At 42.1% G+C, this 22,090-nt stretch overlaps 1 protein-coding gene across 15 annotated transcripts in view; it reads right to left on the bottom strand.

Moving 5' to 3' along the window:
* Positions 1–22,090, bottom strand: part of PLEKHA5 (pleckstrin homology domain containing A5) — a 261,676-nt gene that overhangs the window by 69,751 nt on the left and 169,835 nt on the right. For 11 of the 15 annotated variants that reach the window (XM_077468643.1, XM_077468647.1, XM_077468649.1 and 8 more), the window contains 2 exons: positions 17,405–17,488; positions 6,072–6,188 (listed from right to left, as the gene is read on the bottom strand). In XM_077468643.1, the coding sequence (XP_077324769.1) occupies positions 6,072–6,188; positions 17,405–17,488 (201 nt within the window). The remainder of the gene's footprint in view (positions 1–6,071; positions 6,189–17,404; positions 17,489–22,090) is intronic. The other 4 variants (XM_077468646.1, XM_077468652.1, XM_077468653.1 and 1 more) reach the window with 1 other exon arrangement.

Raw genomic sequence — 22,090 nt, 5'->3', positions numbered from 1 at the left:
CTACTGTGTACCATTTAAATGGTCCTACGTAGGGCCACATGTCCAGGGAATTCCAACCATGAATTGCATTGCTTCATGTCTATTTATTTATATTTTTTTATACTGAAACATTAACCACCAAAATTCCTTATGCTTTGCCCTCAGGAATGGTGGTGGTTATTCTAGGGGTTTCACCTCCCCAGTGAGATGTGGGTGGCAGTCCTGGAACCAAGATGTGGCAACTGGACTATTCGTCCCATTGGCCCTCAGGGTGCCACGCGTGTGCTACTATTGGTCCATCTGTAATAGCCCACCGAACCACTAGAGGGATAAGTACTCAGTTTACTTGCTCGTCGCAAGCAGAAGTGGCGGTTGGAACACAACTCCACCCACACTTTCTGGTTACAGTGCGGCGTGCATGCCAATCTAAGTGGCAGTGTTTCATCAGATTAGGCGACCCATCAGAATGTGTAATGGAAGTGATGTTTCGTCGCTCTCTCCTCTATAGCAAGAATATACTGAGAAGGGAAAGTGGACGTCTTGCTACACCCACTGGAGTTTTGCATTTTACACTTATTATCAAGTTTATATAGTGAAATACAGTACTTAGAACTCTGTCTGACTGGCTAGATGTTGAATTTTAAAACTACTTCTGTCAGATTAACAAACCTATGAGATGAGCAGGCTTGCCGCTGCTTTTCAATATCTAACCAGATGGAATTCGAAGTACTGTATTTCACTATATAAACTCACTTTACTGTTAAAATGTAAAATGCAAAACTCTGGTGGGTGTAACAAGATGTCCGTTTTCCCCCTCCTCAGTGTATCCTTACTATGGAGAAGTGCGGGGTGTAGCAAGATGGTGGCGACGGAATGTCACTTCCATTAGACATTCTGATGGGTCGCCAAATCTGATGAAACAGCAGTTACGCCAGGCACTGTAGAATACAACACCCCCTCCCGATCCGGAGAGTATCGGATCCCCCCCTTTCCCCCCAGAAGAAACCCCCCCCCCCCTTCCCTCATATGAGAACCTGCCAGGGATATATGAGAGAATATATACCCTGAATGGTATACCCCCAAGGAGAAATACAGCGAAGGGTAGGTGTATTAAATGTAAATCAATCCTATGCTGTGGTTAGAATGCTGTGTGGATTGACATTGTGGGTGGTGCCCACTCTGATGGGTGTGCTAAGTTCTGGTGGGCGTTCACTTGGACCTGTGCATGTTGATATATACAGAGGAAATTGGAGGAGACCAGTCTATTACTGCTATGGCTCTGAGGAAGAGGGTCTTCCCTCGTAATGTGTAAGCTGTTTGCAATCTAGTCCCCCCTAACACCTGGTCCAGGTTGCAGGTGTCTAGAGACTTGGTTCTATTTGCTGGAGTACTGACAAACCTTTGTATCACGTTTGTGAGTATTACTATTGCCGTTACATTTCTTAAAATATATTTTATCTTTGGTAATGGACAAGATTGTCCGACTACCCTTACTGGATGGCCTTGCTGAAGTAGGTTCCAATATAGATATGTACAGACAATTTAATGGCTCTTGGTTCCAGAATTCTGATGGGGAGTCTTGAGTTTGTTGGGGACCAAGTCCCCTGAGCAATTAGGAAGACACCACCACCTTCCAAAGCAGAAAGAATGTCTTCCCTAACAACAGTTTTGGAGATCAACCATGCTAGGGACCAGCTTTGTTTGATGGGATAGCCACATAGGACAGTCCACAGAGTGATCAGTTTGTTCTGCAACATGAGAATGAGGAGTTGAAGGGTCCTGGAGTGAAACTAGGCAAAGTAGACTGTCTCAGAGGCCACCATTCGACACATAATCCACATGCAAAAGTGAACTGAGAGTGAACTGAGAGTGGAATCTTGGCTCTAAGGGTCTGTGTGTGAGACCTCAGGGAGGCAATCTTGTCTAAGGGAAGGAAGAGTCTGGCTTGGGCTATGTTTAAGATGAGACCCGGGTACCAGATGGTATGAGGACTATAGTGCAGACTATGGAAAGTTAGTCAGTCAGCTGAAGGTTTGAAAACAACCGAACGGTCCTTTGGCACTGGCCAACATCATTGCGACTGAGAAGTCCTTCAGTAGAAGGTTGTCCAAGTACCCTGTGAAATGAATGCAGTGCATTCACAGAAGAACATAAAGTGGGACAAGCACTTTTTGTAAATACTCATGTGGATGTAGAGGAGAGCTCTAATGGAAGTACAGGTGTTCATAGCCAAAAGAGATGGGTAAAAGGAACCTCTTTGCAAGCAGCTTCAATCCAAGTTTTTATCCATACAATCCTGCACAAGTGCACAGAGATCAGAGACATTCTAGAGCAGGGGTCGGTAACCCATCAATCATGGGCAGACAAGTAGATCACGTCCCTTCCTTGCCAACCCCGAACTGCTCCTCCCACATATACAAAGCAACGCAGCACGGGGTAACAACTTTGTACGCTGTGCCTCTGACAAGCTAAAGGAAGGGTAATCTGGACAGGAGAGGTGGCAGGGGCAGCATCTACTGGAGCCAATCCCCTGCAGCAGCTGAAAGCTGGCTTCTCCTCTCCTTTGGCGTCTTTCAGTAGCTGCGGGTGGGAGGGACTACACAGGCCCCCCCCAAAGCGCACCTCGCAGCACTGCCCGCTTGCCCTCACTGTGTTCATTCATAACTTAAACATAAACTGTGTTTACTCTGCTTCAGCTTATGAATGAACAGGGAGACTGTGCAGAGTTCTTCCATTATGTGTAGCTGAGGTTGCGAAGATGGGGATTGAGAACAAAGTCCTCAAATCTCCTTTCCATTTCTCAAAAGTGAGACATCAAGAGTACATTTAGACCCCTGATATTTCACCAAAGCCCCCCAACAGGGCTGTAAAATAAAAATGTAAAAAGTAATAAATAAAATAAAAATAAAAAACTGACTGAAACCATCCACTGCTCTGACTGACACTGACCATTTTTTACAGTGACATTTGTTTTATTATATTTCAATAAAGTTTTCCTTACTATTTGTTTAGGCCTCGCTACACTATGGTGATCTTTGATCTCTTTCATGTTGATCTTCACCTCTCAAAAAGATCAACATACTCTGTTCTACTAAAACTAAATTTTTTTCTAAAGCATCAAACAAATAAGACTAAAAAGATATCAGCTGCAATTGTTCAAGGTTATTGGCTGTTCATTTGGTTTGTCCAATTGGCAATAGTCTAGTAAGTAGACAAGGAAGCAATTGCAGGGCTGGACCTGAAAGAACAAATGAAGCCTTTAGGGGGGCTTCAAAATACATTTCCACAGAATTCTTAAAAAAAAGAGTGATCATCAATAGGAACTTTAATGAATGTGAGCATAGAGGACTGAAATGGCATGGTCTACTACTGAAATTTACCCTTCCATTTCTTAGGATAAATTTCAACAAAAAGTTTAGAATTTTATATCCTTTCAGGGTTAGGCCAATCCTTGTATAATGTACACAATGTGTGGATAGGAAAAAAAAAATAAGTTTTTTTTTTTTCTTAGCCTGGCTTTTTAAAAAGAACATAGGGGTTTGTTTTGGTAGTGGGAAATCGGGTGCTGCTTGGCAAAGACTAGTCTGCATCCCGTCAATCAGTGTGTTGACAGTCATAACTTTTCAAGAAGCCATAAGACAACATTCAGATATTGGGTAGTAGGAACAAGATTTCCCCATTTGCGATTCTGAACGTGAGATTTACCCGCATTTGTGTAGCGTGTTTAGGGCAGCCCATTCACTTCAATGCTAAGCCTGTTTATCACTCAAAAGAAGCTCCTGCATTTTGATGTGCGGCAACTGGCAACAGAATTGCATTTGATTTGTGGTGCCATTAAGAATAATGTCCCCCAAAACGTGCCTGCAATTTAGAATAGAGGGCAGAATCTTGGTGATTTCACGATTCTGAAAGTTATGTACTCAATAACCATTGCACCTATAGACCCATATGAAAATATAGATCTACCACAAGTCACCCCTAATGGGGGGAAAAAAAAAAAGATGAGCTCAAGGTCACTTCCACTCTCAATTACTCTGCACCACCAATTTAATATGTAGCATGTTCTCCTTTAAGAGGCTGGATAATTCCTTCTGCCCACAGCTTTGGCACCTGATGCACTACAGTAAAAAGTTTCACCAGTGACATACTTCCTGTATTTGCATCCAACATCACCCAGCTCCACCCAATGCATTGTCTAATTGGTCACATGCCTTCATCAGGCTAGGGAGCAGGGTGATTTCCAGCCAAATTTTTTGGAATATTCAGTTTACTTATAGCCATAGTAATGGCCTATTTTATATTTGCAAATCAATCCTAATGTTTACATATCATAAAACAATGACCCCCACATTGTTATAAATATAACTGTCCTACATACATACTATATACACACACAATTACCACTGAGGTACTACCAAAATAGGAGAATAAATAAAAACATGCATAACACCAGTAAGTGCTAAAATAATTAAAGTCATACTTGCTAGAGACCTCTGAATAAAAAATACAAACCCATAATCAGTAAATCAAAACAAAAAAAACTATTTTATATATATATATATATATATATATATATATATATATATATATATATATATACATACATACATACACATATACATATACACACACACACACACACACACACATACATACACACACCCCACAAACACATAAGTAGAAATGTAGAAACCCCATCTAGTGGTCAAAAAACATACTACAATGCTCCATAAATTGAACATACCGACTACTACCCACTTAGAAATAAATACAGATCCTGCACATTTTAATAATCAATAACAATGCAATTTAGAGCTTAAGAAAAGCAAGAGGTCCAACACCTATAGATACTAGCAAAAAAAATAAAAAAATTGAGGAACTGCCTTAGCAAGTTTTTGTTTTGCCAATATCCAATCACCTGCAGGCAGCCTGGGGATAACCCAAGGCATATGAACAAGTCTTGTGTCCTGTTACAGCTAAAAGGTATACATGCGAGGGCCAGAAAACAACAGACTCATTGCCCTGGTACATACACACTCCACAGCCAGAACACAACACAGCCTGATACCCACTCTGGCCCACCTGAACAAAGCACAACCTCATTCCTGAGCTGTACACACTCAGGAGCCTAGTATATGCACACTCCAAAACCAGATTATTGCACAGCCTCAACCCTTGTACACATACACTCCAAAGTCAGATTGCAGCACAGTCTCATTAATGATACACACACTCTTATTCACCAGAATACAGCACAGCCTCATCCCAGAAAAATATACAAGCTAACACACTAACACTAGAAGGAAGAAAATGAGCAGAGAAGTGGAGTGGTTACCCATAGTGACAAATGCTGTGTGTTCGCTACCTGCAAAAACTCCACATTTGTGTTCATTTTCTTTTCTCTAATTTTAAAGCAAAGCTCCAGGCAAAAAGCTAATTACACAGATAACATCAATATAAACAGCTCTTTTAACAGCCAAAAGATTTCTGTACACCTAGTACTGAGATTTACACAGCTCTGCAACACATCAAAGCCATGCCTGGCAGGGCAGAAAACCATTTTTCCCTGTTTGCCCACCATTTGAATGTCCAGTGAAAGGAAGAAAGCAAACTGATGAGCTCATCTCTCTGCTCACTACTCCTATCAGCATGTCCCCTGCTAACCCTGTTTGGTCCTGGTCTAAGCTCTGCTATATTGGGACTGCAAGAGGCTGATAACCAAGTCATATTCAGACACTGCCTGTATTTAGGAAAAATATATATATATAAAAAACACATTTAAATGTTGCATCATTGATTACAGAGCAGGATTAACTAACGACTTATGTGTATGCCTGGAGTTCTGCTTTAATGAATCAGCCCTAAACGTATCACCACACAACCTTTCCACCCTCAGACACAAAAGATGACACTAGACACAAAACACAAAGAACACATCCATCACTGACACAGATGACCCCAGAACTCAGACCTTTCACCATGTGATAGAATGGGACATGCAGGATGATGTGGGGGCGATTACATTCGCAATAACAGAGAGAGAACACGTGTCACAGTACATGTATGATGGGTGGGTGATACATGCAGCTGACCTGGGGGCTACACGCCTGCTTTAGGTGCAGCAACTGTGTCAGTGTGTGTTCCCGGATACTGCTCAATTCTGCCTGCTGCCTCCGTAGTTTGATGAGCAAGAGCGTCAGCTCTTCTGGCTGGAGAGTGAGGGGAAAAGCCAGAAAATAAACAAACAATGTTACAAGAACCAATAGCAAATCACATACGATATGTCTTTGTGCAAAGCTGCACTTTTCTTACAACCATGACTGGTAATTACATCTTCCACCAAGTGCTGATCAGTAGGGATGGGCAGTACACCCCCCTGAGCGGCAAACCCCATTGAAGTCTATGGGAGCCAAACAGGAAAAATCAAAAGTGCCCATTTTGAAGGCTTGTATGCAAGTTATTGGCCAAAAAGAAGGATCTGGGTACTGCCCTTGGGGACAGGAATCAATAAAAGAAACAATCGTTTTTTCAGGAGCAGTGATTTTAATTATGCTTAAAGAACAACAATAAAACTGAAAAATTCCTTTAAAAAAATAGTGCCAGGGGTCCCCTTAACGTGCCTGTAAATTGGCACATCTATAGCATGCATAAAACATGCTACAGATAAACTTCAAGTCTGGTATAGATTTGGAGGGGAACACCAAGCAAAAAAAAAATGGCTGAGGGTCGTCCCCCAAAATTTATAATAGACCCTTATCCGAACATGCAGCCTGGCAGGTCAGGGAAGGAGGGGTGAACAAGCACCCCCCCACCCCCCTCCTGAATCATACCAGGCCTCATGCTCTCAACATGGGGGGTCAACATATAAGTATAGATTGCGTATAATATATTTACAAATTTGAGTCCGAGTTTTCTAACTTCAGTTATACTAAAGTGGTTCTAAAGTCTGGCTTTTTTTTACCTTAATTCATTCCCTGCATTAAGGTAAAAAAAACTTCCAACTGCCCCCCCCCTCCCCCCCCCCCCTCTCATCTCTAAACACCTGGCTCCTCTCTCCAATCCAGCACTGTCCTATCTCCAGTACAGCTCCTCCTGGCTGCACAGGAGATGCAGGCAGCAGTGGGACCCATAGGCTCCTGCTACTGTCAGTCAAATCTTGTGAGGAGGGAGCAGGTGGCATGGATGTGTAGCGCTGTATGGGTCTATATATGCACACAACCCAGCTTGAGAGTACACCCGCATGAGTGCCTCTGAAAGCACACGGCTTGAACAAGAATAAAAAGGAGTGGACAGTGCAGATGGGAGAGCTAAAGTGGGTATAGAAAAGAATCACCCCCCTTTAAAATAATCACTTTTTGTTGCTTTGTATCCTGAAATGAAGACAGACACATTTTTTGTTTCATCTAGCTTTATTTGCTAGTGAAACTAAATAACATTTAAGTGAAAGATATAACCACCAACATATAAAATAAAAAAATTCAAAAACAGAAATCACAGAGTTGGAAAAAGGATCACCCTGTTTATGTCAGTATTTTGTTGACCATCTTTTGCTTTAAATTACAGCCGTTAGTCTGTTGGGAAATGTCTCTACTAACATTGCACATCTAGACATTGCAATATTTGCCCAATTTTCTTTGCTTAACTGCTCAAATTCAGTAAAATTTCATGGTGACCGTTAGTGGACTGCAGTTTTCAAATCATTCCACAGGTTTTTTAATGTGGTTTAAGTCTGGGAAGTGACTGGGTCATGGAAGGACATTCACCTTTTTCTCCTTCAACCACTGTGTGGTCATTTTTGCTGTGTGCTTTGGGTCATTGTCTTGTTGGAAGGCAAGCCTTCTTCCCATTGACAATTTTCTGACAGAGGGCAGCACATTTTACTCAAGAATTTGATGTTATTTTACCCCATCCATTTTTCTTCTATTCTGACAAGTGCCCCAGTCCCTGTTGCAGAGAAATACCCCCATAACAGGATATTACCACTCCCATGCTTTACTGCAGGAATAGTTGTATTTAGATTGTGAGCTGTATTGGATTCCTGACAGACATATGGTTTGGTGTTGAGGCCAAATCGTTCAGTTTTAGTCAATTATTTTAACTTGAGCAGGTCTGCAAAGAAGGCCAGTCATACATGGGTGATAATGTTTTTACAAATAAAAGGCACAAGATTTGTTTGGAGTGCAGCTGTCCAGAATTTTCTAATTATCTACATGGGTCGAATTCTGAAATAATTTTCCTTTCGAAAATCTTTTCGAAGAATTTTCGTTCGCACTTCGCACCATTAGTGGGCCGCAGCAATGGCCAAATTTCATGTGGCCATCAAATTTAAGTGATGGGGCATGTTGGAAATTTTTTTGTTGGAACTATTTTCTAAAATGATGGGAGAATAGTGTGAGAAATATAAATTGAAAAAGAGATGTGCATGAGTACAGAAAGATCCCAGAGAGAAAAGAAGATTCCTGGCCATGAAAAATATTTTCTGTAGCAACACGGGAAGTGAAATTGAAGACTTAGTTGGTCAAATTTTGAAATCAACGGTGGCACCATCTGATCACAAAACGCACAAAATTTCTGATTTTTCAAAAGAAAATTTGTTTGGCATTCCACCCATGTATGGCCTACAGAAGAGTAGGCAAAACAACATCAAGTTCTTGAGGTAAATCTGCTGCCCTCTGCCAAAAGCTGTCAATGGGAAGGAGGTTTACCTTCCAACATGAAAATGACCCAAATCACACAGCAAAAATTACCACACAGTGGTTGAAAGAGAAAAAAGTAAATTTCCTTGCATGGCCAAGTCAGAGCCCGGACTTAAAACACATTGAAAATCTTTGGAATGACTTTCAGACTGCACACCACAAATGGTCACCATCAAATTTAACTGAATTTGAGCATTTCTACAAAGAGTGGGCAATTATTGCAAAGTCTAGATGTGTAAAGTTAGTATAGACATATCACAACACACTAAAAGCTGTAATTAAAGCAAGAGGTGCTCCAACAAGATACTGACATAAGGGGGGGGGGGGGGGTGATTTTTACAATTCAGTGCTTCTGGTTTTTTATGACATGTTGGGGTTATATCTTTCACTTGGATGTTATAGTTGTACTAGTAAATACAGATGGATAAAAAAACTGTCTTCATTTCAGATGCGATTATTGTAAAGGGGGCGATTCTTTTCTATACCCACTGTGTGCTAAAAAATACATAAAAAAAAAAATAATAAAAAATCTGCTGCTCAGAATCCTGCACCAACATCGCTGAAAGCCAACTTACTTACAGAGGGGAAAATGACAATGACCCAAAACATACCACCAAGGCAACAAATGAGTGGCTCAAGAAGAAGCACATTAAGGTCATAGAGTGGCCTAGTCAGTCTCCAGACCTTAATCCTATAGACATTTTATGGAGGGGGGCGAACTAAAACTTCAATTTTGGGGCAGTGTAGGAGCACTGTATACAGCGCTCCTACAATGACCCTGCCCATTTGAATGAATTGCCAGCACCGCAACACGTGCAGGTTTAACCCTTTCTTTGGGCGCTAGCGGGGGTTAAAATCGCCTGGCTAGCAGCCAAAAAGTGCCGCTAAAACAACGGTAAAGCACTGCTAACACTCGCAGCTCTTTACTGCTAACAGACCCACAACCCCAGTGTGAAAGCAGCCTTATGGGGATGAAAATTGCTGGGTCAGACATGGACACCGCATTTATGTGCACGTTTATGGTGAAGTTCTCAGTTATCTCCTCCCCTTTCTTAGCCTGGCCCAGAAATAGGAAGTAATGACAGATATGGCCTGAAGGATTCCCCTAAGTCACATGACAATTTACAAAATTTCCATTGGTCCTTTTTAGAATTTAAAAAGAGCCCTGGGCTGCTCTGGCAACCAATCAGGCTTTTCCAATTTATTCACACACAATGGTCATACACAGTTCTGATTGGAATTTCATCTGCTATAATCGGGTGCGTCCTGGGTTGTATAGGATTCACCATTTGCTTAGTGAATAAATCCTAGGGAAAACAATGCAGCAGCTGGAAATTCGATTTTTGGTTTACCTGTAACATTTTCTTACGCGTCCCTTGTTAGTTCAAGGCTGAGCATATACTTGGAGTAAGTTAGCCAGTCCGTGGTCATTGACAGTTAATGTTTTTGAGCCTTTTAAATGCTCCTCAACTGATGGGCTGTTTTCTGAATATTTTCTTTAGAGGCAAGAACATACCTTTATCCAGAAGGTGACTGTGGGTAAAACTATTGAAAGATGGTCCACACAAGTGTTTATCCTCAAAAAGTTTTGCTTCTTATGGATAGACACAGTGCCCATCTGTAAAAACAGCTTCATAGAATGTTCCAATGCATCCACCGAAAGAGTCAAGGCTTTCCAGAAGAAAATTCTACGGGAACTGCCAGATGGCAGGATACTCAAACACTTACACTTTTCCCAGACTTTAAAGACTTGGCAAACTCCCTCTGCAGCCACCAGACTGCAGAGCTGCTCCCATCAGAGAGAAGGGTGTCTTAAAGAGGGCCTCTAACATCTTATCTATGTCCTCTTTGAGGGCAGCATCTTATTTCAAGTAGAATTAAAGGCAAAACTTGCATTTTCTAATTTTGGATAAAAGCGAGGGTTAAAACCTGTTAGTTTTTTTTTTTTTTTTGCCATGTTTGTCTCATAGCCAAAGCAGGAAGCAAAAGGATTTCCCCACTATTCCCTGACAGTGCCGACTGTCTGCATTACAGTTGGACCCAATACTCTGATGTGTGGTCTTGGTATACTCCCTCTTGGCCTGCTGAGCGCAGCAATTGATCCAGATAGTCCTCCAGTGCCCCAAAGGAGGAATAGGCCCGAAGCATAGGACTAAGCCCATGGGAAGAAATCTTCAGAGACAAATCTGTAGGAACGTCCATCACCTAAAGACACTAGTTACTAGACTAGTGAACATTCACCTGAAGGTTGCAGCATAACTCAAGTGGTCATGAATAGGACTGCCTCTGTGTCCTGTGATGTACAATTAAGATATCTCCTTTATTAGTCCACAATAAGCAGATAAAAGCAGATTTCTTAATGGCGGTCAGAGAATTCCACACACTACTGCAAATTAAATCATGTCTGTAGTATTATATTAAGTTCTACAAAACTGCAAATCCGATTACAGTACTCTTTGAAGACAAGACAGACCATTTGCCCTAAGAATGTTTAGGCAATTCCTTTAATATTCAGAAGTCAGTCTTCCCACTTCAGCTGCTAGGAGCTGAGGAGACTATGCTTTGAGTAATACAAAAGGCTCAAAAACAATATCAGCTATCACAGACTGGCTACCTGGCCTAAAGTATATGTCCAGCCCTGAACTAACAAGAGGCTTGTAAGCTATGGAGTTGTGACTAATCACTGTAGCAAAAGAATCACTTTGAGCCCCATTTATAAAGCATTGGAATAGCCTTACTGTAACCACTCAGTGGTTAGGAGCAGTGTCATATTTATGCAGTAGAGCATTCGCATGACAAAATAACATAAGCTCCACTTGCTTTGAGACTCTGAAGCAAGGAAAGTATTGTTCATTCCAATGAATTATGAATAAATCTGCAGTTTTACGATGAAAGAACTCCCTAGAGCTATGCAGGCTCCACAGAAATCAGCCTGCATTTTATAAAAGACTCATATTGCAGGCTGCAGCGTCCAGTGGAGTGCAGACAATGGTATCTAATGATCTCCGTTATACATTGGCCCCTTCAGCAGTCATATCAGACTTGCCTATAATGGACTGCAAAATGTGAATGTGATAAGAAGTGGCCACACTAGTTGTATAATTGAAAAGAGAAATTTTGACTTATCTGTAAATTCCATATCTTGGGATTACAGTACAGGACACAGGCTGGGTATTCATAGACCCTGGGTTATAGGTTAGTACCTTTAGGTTATTAGGCAGTGACGTAAGCTATGCTGGACCCGCTCCCTGGGCATGTTCCTATAATCCTACCACATTCTGTGAGGCTTCAGTTTTTTGTTATTAAGCAATGCATAGTAACACAACAAAGAGAATAGTAGCCTGTGTTCGGTGCTGTACTCCAAGATATGGAATTTACAAGTGAATAAAAAGTCCTCTCATCTTAGCATACTGGACACAAACTGATATTCCATAGACCCTGGGACACCGTCAAGCAATGATTGTATCAAAAGGCCACTAATTACAAGGGTCAATAGACCCAACTCAGTGAGCTGGTGCAAGAACTTGATGTCGAAAGCTACATATGCAGAAGCTTGGGCTTCTACTTGGAGAAGGCATGAACTGAAGATCAGCTGGTGGCCTTGCAAAGCTGAGTAACACAGGCTTGATGTCATAATACCCAGGAAAACCCCACCGATCTGGTGAAGCACACAAGAGTGCTGCAGGTGTCTTATTATTTACAGTGTAAGCGCTTGAGATGAGTTGTCTTATCTACCTGGTAATATAGGATACTGAAGCAGGATGTCCTTTGTGAGGACCTGACAACACAAAGAGAACCCTTCTTTCTTATAGAAGCGGTGGTTTAGGATAAATCCTCATAGCCTTGACAACATCCACACAACGAAGAGCAATCTCTTTAGGGTGCTTAGGTGTAGGGCAGAAAGAGGAAAGGACTATGCCTTAATTTAAGTGAAAGTTAGATACCACCTTAGAAAGAAAGGTAGAACTTGGGCCCAAAACGACTTTGTCTTTGTGACTGATCAGGAGTGGCTCCTTACAGGTGGGAGCCGGTAGTTCAGGAATACGCTTGACAGACATGATAACCACTAAAGGCAGACACTTTGCAGGAAAGATCTTCCAAAGTGAGTTACCCGATGAGTTCAAAGGGTGTTTTTTTCAGGGTAAAGAGAACCAAATTAAAATCCCAGGGAAACACAGGATGCTTTAAGGGTGGTCTAATCCAGGGGGAAAAAAAACCTGAATAAAGGCTTTCCAAAGAATATGACGCCAGATTTTGGTAACAAGATGGTTAAGGCTGAAACCTATTCCTGAAGAGAGAAGTATGGTCAAAGCTTTTTGGCCATAATGCTCTTCTGGATCACAGAAGTGCATTTACTTGTGCTCTCCTGTAACCCAGAACCAGCCGACAGTGGGCTAAAGCTCACCATTAGCCGATGTCACAGAGGCGGTACAGGCTCTGGAAGCATCCTGGAAAAAATGTTGGGATCCACTCAGATGCCTGACCAGCAGCTGGCAAATAGCAGCCATAGATGGTTGGAATCTTGGATGATTCAGCAGGTACTGGCCAAGATTGGAACCATCTAGAGGCAGGCTGATTATACCCAAAAGTCAAGCCATCGATCTACTTGGGTACAACCAGCATGTCAAATTTTTTACATGTGATTATTGCCAGTAATCACTGTGTTCTCCTGGCAGGGATGGCTATCTGCCAGGTACAATAGTACATTTTTCTACAAGTGGCTCTTCTGACTTTGAGTAACGTGGAAAAGTGGAAAGAGTCAGACACACCCCTGTCCCTCAAGACCATTCAACAGTGGTGCCGTTAAAGCCCACAGAGCAGCAGGATGGAATAGGGGGGTCCTGGGACAGAAGGCCTGGTATGTTTGGAAGAGGCCAGGAATGGTCTACTAGAAATGTAAATGTCTAGCGATATACCAGGTTCTCCTGAAGCAGTTTGCTGTATTCTGTGGCGCAGTCAAGGCAGAAGTCACACTGGAGGAAAGGTGTATATGAACTGGAAAAGTGTCCAGGGAATCCGAGCATCTGATGCCAGTGCTAGAGTAACCTTGGTCCTGGCTAGAAACCAGAGTAACGTGTTGCTATACCCAGAGGTTAGGATGTCCACATATGGAACTCACTATTTTTGACAAAGGAGATTGAAGATGTCCGGATGAAGGGCCCATTCCCCTTGGTCTATGTAGTGACAGCTGGGGTAAATCCACCTACCATTTATCCACTCTTTGGATGTGAACAGCAGAGAGCTGGGCAGCATTTCTACGCACATTAGATGATCACACTTACTTTCATTAATGCTGTCCAACGCCTGTTTCTCACTTAGTAGTTGATATAGGCCACAGCCATGGCTTTTTTTGATTGTACCCTAATCAGTTTACTATGAAGAAGGGGGAGTCCAGTGATTTGGAGCTAGTTTTATTTCTCTGAGCTTTAGGATGTTGATAGTGAGGGATTGGAACACTCCTCCCTAGCCTACGAGACTAGCACCTCTCATCACTCTCCTCTATGAATGTGGTAAAAATGACTTGCCCATCGTGTAGGCTGGATTGGAAGTCCACAAAGCTAGGGAGTTAGGCCTGGTACACAAGTTTTTTTTTTTTTTCAGTCCAGTGGGCTGAACGAAAAAAGTAAATAAAATAAAACACACTGAGGAGCTGGCTGTAACAACTATGCAATGTTAATACAGAGGGTCCCCCCCCCTGCTGAGCTGTTGTGTTCTAAAAGGGGGGCTCTTGTGCCCCACACCTCAACAAACTGGTCAGTGGTGGTTTTCCAGCATGTTCATCTGGCTGGTTTATGTCAGACAGGTTGCTGTACACGGGCTGAATGTCAGCTGGTTTCTGTTGTGATATCATTACTGCTCATTAGTCGCCCACGTAACTTAATGGGCAGTAATGATATGGGTGGCCACACACCGCATGCGTTGACTGGCCTGGTTTCCACTCAAGAAATAGCTTCTGGACTTGCAGCTGTAAATTCAGTGAAAGGTGGTTCTACAAAGTATTGACTCAGGGGAGCTAAATACAAATGCATGCCAAACTTCTCAGATATTTGTAAAAAAAAAAATGTAAAAACCATTTATCATTTTCCTTCCACTTTACAATTATGTGCCACTATGTGTTGGTCTATCGCATAAAATCCCACTAAAATACATTTACATTTTGGGATGTAACATGTCAAAATGTGGGAAATTTCAAAGGGTATCAATACTTTTATTGGTCTCTTCTAAAACTGCCTCTGGGTCCTCTTCATTCTGCTTGAAGTCTACATCCCAAAGGATTTATTTCACTTTCTGACTCGAGCAGAGACACCACTGGTGTGGAAAAGGAGCTTGGCTCTTTTGAGCTGTGGACAGTGATTGCTGTAGTAAAGCTGTTTGTTGTCCATGAAAGTCTGACAGTTGCAGAAAATTTTAACATTTTCAGATAGGCCACTTTTCACATGCCTAAGATAGAGCTAGAATTGGATACAAAGACAGGTGTGAAAATGGGGTCTTTCTCTGGTGCAAGGGAAGCGTCGTCACGCTGAATGGTCTGAGCGTTTTGCAAGCTTCCATCACTGCGATCGGTGAGGGTATTCCCCCATGCCCTATACTGTGCCAACCGTTCTGTAGCAAAGTTCTAAGGGGAAAAGGGCAGTATAAAGTGCCTTGGAGCCTTACGAAAGGGCTCTGGGCAGAAGTGGTGGTAAGAGTGTGATCTGCCTTCCTGACAGTTTCAACATAGAACAAACACTATTCAGGAAACTTGTAAAAAGTGGGGCTGCAGTATTGGTCAAGCACTTACAGTCTTACCTGTCCATGTTGCTGGTCCTTAATCAGGGTCCATGTTTAGCCCATCATGGTGGGCATACCCCTGGAGGGATCTTTAGGGTCTGGGTTCCAGAGGGATCAACAATGGCCCTGAATCTCTATAGCACCCTGTGGCTACAACATACTTTGCACTAAGTGCTGAGGTGAGTGTCCAAGCAGAATCCAGTGCCTGAAGCAACAGTACAGGTAAGTGCACACAGACAGAAGTCTAGGTACAGCTTTCAAGGTTAAAGTGAATGTAAAGCCACTTCATGAAATTTGAGCTGAGCATATATCGTGTTTTGTTATCTCTCTTCAAAGCACTGTCCAGTAGCGGTCTCCTGCACCGTTCTTCTGTTATCAGCCTGATAACTCCTGACAAGTTTTCCATCACATATGATAAAAGCAGCCTGAGTTTTGTGTTGGGGAGGATGCTATAAATAGATTAGCAGAGCCCTGAACTATGCAACAATCAGCTCCGAAAGTCTCAACCTACAAGGAGAGGGGGTGTGTGCCTTTCCTCCAATCGGCTGTGTTGACTGTATGCCCAGGCTTCACTGCAGTGTTGAACAGGAAGAGAAAATCTAACATGATCTTTTTACTTTCTAAAAACAGTAAATAAAGCCAAGGACAGCAGATACACATGTAAAACGTACATAGGGAGATTTGTTTCAGCTCTATGCACTGCTTCAATTGTTGAATTTGATGACAGTCAGAAGCCAAATGAAGAATGCGAAGTAAAATAATAAACTAGTGAAGGAAATGATTTTTCTAAGGGAGAAGAGATCCATCACCTTAGAACACAAACAAAATACTGAGGTTTTACAGTGTAGGGTAGTATTATAGGGGTACGCTGAGGGGGGCGTGTCTAGCAAAGCTTTGCCAGTATGCAGTCACCTTACAGTACCAGGCTATAACCCAGGATCTATGAATATCCAGTCTACATCTTGTATTTTTAGATTAAGATATACAGTCACAGCATTTTGGGGGGGGGGGGGGGGGGGGTGATCGGCATACCAATTATAAACACTGTTCTTAGTGAACAATTTTAATAACTTACCTGAAATTTAATTATGATTTGACTCACATTTTCTTGCATGTGTACGTGTCATATACAAATTAGTAGAGTCTCCCAACAGTGTATAGAGCGTTGAGAAATAATACACTGAAATTACAGGATAAACCACACCTAAGCAGCCCATAGATGAATCGAAACAAAATGATTATTCCCCCATCTGCACACAAAGTGAATGGAAGAAACTCCCCGCTGAGCTACTGTATTCCAACAGCGGAAACTTCCCCATTGTCAAAATACACTGATCAGTGCTGCCAGCTAAAGCTGATGGCACTGAAGGAGCGAGGAAAATACAACAAGGCGGCGGTACAAAAGTTGGTCAGTATATCGACTTCTGTACAACCTCTCGGCCCGTACATGGATCAAAATTCTGCTGGTCTCTGCTGGATTTCGATCCATGAATGGCCAGCTTTAGATTATAATCTGTACTCAGTGAAAGCAAACGCATAGTATAATGAGAGTACAAAATTACTGTGCAGTGTCAATAAGCAGAACACAGCTATGGCTCCCCCCACATACAGATGTAGCTACAATCTATATACAGGAGCCATATATTTAAAACGTTAATGCTGACAGCAATTTTTACAATAAGATGATCATTATTCACATGAAAATGTACTAGAGATTCCTTTAAAAGGCAATCCTCATGTAAATATGTATAATTATGCTGGAGGTTTGCTCTGTAATTCATCCAGCAGTCACACTAATAATTAGAAAACTCTGTAATCGGATTCTCATCATATGGCAGATACAGAGAGATGATTGGTGGCGTTGTCAGCAGGGGGGGAATATTTTGTTAGAGGACTATGGAAGGTTGTGCACAGAACACGGACTGAATGCTGTTATTACAGATAAATACACCACTCACAGTTTTGCCTTGCAGACCCTGCGGTGATAAGGGTTGAAGAGCCAATCCCGCTGGCACTGACCTTCTGTCAGGAACGAGGCCCAGCTGTAGAAACACAATATTTCCTTGTCAAAATGACTGCCAACTCCACAGAAAACAAATCCAAGAGATTCAGAAGAAGGAAATCGAGCAAAGTTACATGTTCATTTCAGGACAATATACAGTGTTCAGAAAGATGGAAAAATCTGCTTACTCCACAGATCAAAAACATATCATCTATACTCTGATGTTACAAATTCAAAAGCATTCAGTACATTGATCCAGCTTTGTATGTTTTACTCATTTGGCCCCATTTTTCAGTCTCCACATCCAGCATGCCTCAACACAGGTAACTAAATATTAGAAGAGACTTGTGTGTCAGCTGCAGAAAGACACCAGGAGACACGTGGTAGGCAACAGAACCTGCTCAATGACTGCATGCAGCCTGTGTATTCTGACTTTGTCTTCTCTTTCAGTGCACTTAAGCCAAACTTTATGATTTTTAGAAAAGCCAATTCAACAATGATTTTCAGTTTCTGTCAGGTCCAACATCTACTCCTTATTTAATATTATAATTAAAGCTTATGCGAAATTACTTATAATTCACCACAGGCCACTTAAACATTCTTCTATAAAATGCCATGTGACCACATAGGCTTTCCATCTCCAGCATTTACTGCGAGCGTGTGAGTTACAGTCCACAGTATGACCCACACTACTACAGGCTTTAGGTTCTGACAATGAGGCGCCATCTAAGAACCTGCGTTAACTATAAAAGCAAGACTGGGTAGTGAGTTACTGCTACAGAGCTAAAGGCACACTACTGGCATCCTGTAGCTCCAACTGGGAGCCGAGGGATGCAAATGGACCACAGCAGCACAGATGTGCTTCCGTGGACTGGCAGGATCAACAGTTATTTGTACATAAAAATCAGACTAGAATAAAATAAAGATACATACCCAAAAGTCACTATAGGTAGATGAATGTTTCAATTTAAGATAAAATTCTTCATTCAGCCTGTCTAAACCCATTCAAATATAAACTGAATAATAGAGTAGAGATAAGGGTCAATCCTATGGTGCTTTATGGGGCCCTTTCACAATCAGGGACCCTTCTAGCCATTCCATCTATAAAAATCAGGATTAGGATTTCAGCTTTTCATGTGAAATATTAACTCACATACTTTTAAAATATGCGCTACTTAGAGATACATTTAGAACTTTTCCTTCAACAAGTTTGCCAAAAATTAACTCCACACCAGCGGTAACTCTTCTATTTTTTTTTCTCTATTAAAATTAGACTTGAGACTTACTATATCCTATTTGCGGGGGTTTTTTGTCTCTAGCGGAGAGCTCTTAACCCCCGCTAGTGACCGAAAAAGGGTTAAAACAACTCGCAAAGCGCTGCTGCAGTGGCACTTTGCCAGTGGTTTGGCAGCGGTGCCCATTCATTTCAATGGGCAGGAGTGGTGTATACACCACTCCTTCACCGCTCCAAAGATGCTGCTTGCAGGAGTTTTTTTTAAATGTCCTGCCAGCACATCGTCTCAGTGTGAAAGCACTCCAGCTTTCACACTGAGACTGTAGGGGAGCCGTTTTTCAAGCACTTTACAGGCACTATTTTTAGCTCAAAAGCTCCTGAAAAACGCCTCGGTGTGAAAGGGGTCTAAATGAATTATCTTGGGGAGTACAGCACAGGACACCGGACTTGTATTTATGGTTCATAGATTACAGTGGAGAAAACATTTACACACCCCTGTTAACCACTTCAGCCCCGGACCAATAAACACCCTAAGGACCAGAGGTCTTTTTACAATTTCGCACTGCACTGCTTTTCTTCCCACAAATAGAGCTTTCTTTTGATGGTATTTGATTGCCTCTGCGATTTTTATTTTTTGCGATATAAATGGAAAAAGACCGAAAATTTTAAGAAAAAATGATATTTTCTACTTTTTGTTATAAGAAAAATCGAATAAACTCAATTTTAGTCAAACATTTAGGGCAAAATGTATTCAGCCACATGTCTTTAGTAAAAAAAAATGTCAATAAGCGTATATTTATTGGTTTGCGCAAAAGTTATAGCGTCTACAAACTAGAGTACATTTTCTGGAATTGACACAGCTTTTAATTTACGACTGCCTATCTCATTTCTTGAGGTGCTAAAATGGCAGGGCAGTACAAACCCCCCCCCCCCAAATGACCCCATTGAATATTTTTTCTTTTTGTCCCAAGCGATTGAATAATGACACAAAAAAAAAAAAAAAAAAAAGTTTACAAAAAGTTGTCACTAAATGATATATTGCTCACACATGCCATAGTTATATGTAGAATTGCACCCCAAAATATATTCAGCTGCTTCTCCTGAGTACGAGGATACCACATATGTGGGACTTTTTGGGAGTCTAGCTGCGTACGGCACCCCCGAAAACCAATCACTGCCTTCAGGGTTTCTAAGGGTGTAAATTTTTGATTTCACTCCTCACTACCTATCACAGTTTCGAAGGCCATAAAATGCCAAAATAACACAAACCCCCCCCAAATGACCCCATTTTGGAAAGTAGACACCCCAAGCTATTTACTGAGAGGCATGTTGAGTCCATGAAATATTTTATATTTTGCCACAAGTTGCAGGAATTTTACAATTTTTTTTTTTTGCACAAAGTTGTCACTAAATGATATATTGCTCACACATGCTACGGGCATAAGTCAAATTACACCCCAAAATAAATTCTGCTGCTTCTCCCGAGTACGGGGATACCACATGTGGGGGACTTTTTGGGAGCCTAGCCACGTACGGGACCCCGAAAACCAAGCACTGCCTTCCGGATTTAAATATAAAATGCTACCAAAAAAAACTGTTAGCGATCGCAGGGATCAGGCCTGACTCTGCGATCGCTGCAGTTATGTGTTTAGTGTTTTGTAAGTGACAGTGATCGATCGATCGATACTGCACTTGGGTGGGCTGGGCATAGGGGCAAAACGCAGGTGCTAGCAGGTATTTGGGCTGATCCCGCTAACAATGCGTTTTTTTGGAACCCTAAACTGCTGGGGATGCTAGTATAGATCCGGTCAGATCAGATATTGATCTGTTCAGATTCTATACCACTACGGGAGGTTTATGCTTTGCGTGTGGGTGTTAGCGGTACTGGCACTAACCTAGCGCTGCCTGGGGCGACGCAGACCCTGACCCTAAAACCTAACTGATATCACCCGCCTGGTGATCAGGGGGTTAAACCTTTATTGAGTAATAAATGGTGGGTGCCCTGATGCTATAAAAAGCAAACTAACCAGAGTCACCCGTAACACTTATACGGTGATCACTGGTGAAAGGGTTAACTAGGGGCAATCAGGGGGTTCAAATTTTTATTAGGTAGTATATGGGGGTCCCTGGCGCTATATAAAAACCTGACGGGGAACCTAAATAACTAACTGGCTAACCAGCGTCACCAGTGACACTTATACTGTGATCGCTCGTGAAAGGGTTAACTAGGGGCAATCAGGGGGTTAAAACCATTATTGGGTAGTATATGGGGGTACCTAACGCTATATGTGTGCCTGTGTGTACCTACATGTCAGTGTAGTGTTGGTGCACACTTACTTTCTGTCTTCTCCTCGTAGTCCGGTCAAAAAGACCGCCCCGAGGAGAAAGACATCACTTCCTCCTTCCTGTGTATACAATACACAGTGGGAGGAAGCTTCTCATTGGCCAGGAGCGATCGAGAGGGGGTGGCCAGAAACCAATGGCCATCCCCTCATCACGGATCGCTCCTGCAGCGAACTGGACCGCCGTGTCCAGTGGGAGGGGGTCCTATCGGACCCCCCACCCGCTGGAAGGCAGGCACGTACATGTACGTGCTTGTGCCTGCCTGTGCCATTGCGATGACGTACAATGGCAATACAGCGGTCCTTAAGTGGTTAAAATGTCAGGTTTCTGTGATGTAGAAAAATGAGACAAAGATAAATGATTTCAGAACTTTTTCCACCTTTAGTGTGACCTATAAACCGTACAAAATTAGCTGAACAAACTGGAATCTTTAAGGTGGAGGGAAGTAAAAATAAAATAATATGGTTGCATAAGTGTGCACACCCTTACACTAATACTTTGCTGAAGTACCTTTTGATTCTATTACAGCACTCAGTCTTTTCGGGTATGAGTCTATCAGCATGGCACATCTTGACTTGGCAATATTTGCCCACTCTTCTTTGCAAAAACACTCCAAATCTGTCAGATTGTGAGGGCATCTCCTGAGCACAGCCCTCTTCAGATCACACCACAGATTTTTAATCAGATTCAGGTCTGGGGTCCGGCTGGGCCATTCCACAACTTTAATCTTCTTCTGGTGAAGCCATTCCTTTGTTGATTTGGATGTATGCTTTATGTTATTGTCTTGCTGAAAGATGAAGTTCATCTTCATGTTCAGCTTTCTAGCACGAGCTTGAAGGTTTTGTGCCAATATTAACTGGTACTTGGACCTTCATAATTCCCTCTACCCTGACTAAGGCCCCTGTTCCAGCTGAAGAAAAACAGCTCCAAAGCATGATGCTGCCACCACCATGCTTCATGGGGAGTATGGTGTTTTTTGCGTCAAACATATCTTTTGGAATTATGGTCAAAAAGTTCAACCTTGGATTCATCAGACTGTAACGCATTTTGCCACATGCTTTTGGG

This window comes from Lithobates pipiens, unplaced genomic scaffold (genome assembly GCF_037356315.1).
Source record: "Lithobates pipiens isolate NorthernLeopardFrog02 unplaced genomic scaffold, aLitPip1_a1.2 Scaffold_8, whole genome shotgun sequence".
NCBI lineage: Eukaryota > Metazoa > Chordata > Amphibia > Anura > Ranidae > Lithobates > Lithobates pipiens.
Note: the sequence above shows the minus strand (reverse complement) of the source record. Positions and strands in the feature narration are given on the sequence as shown.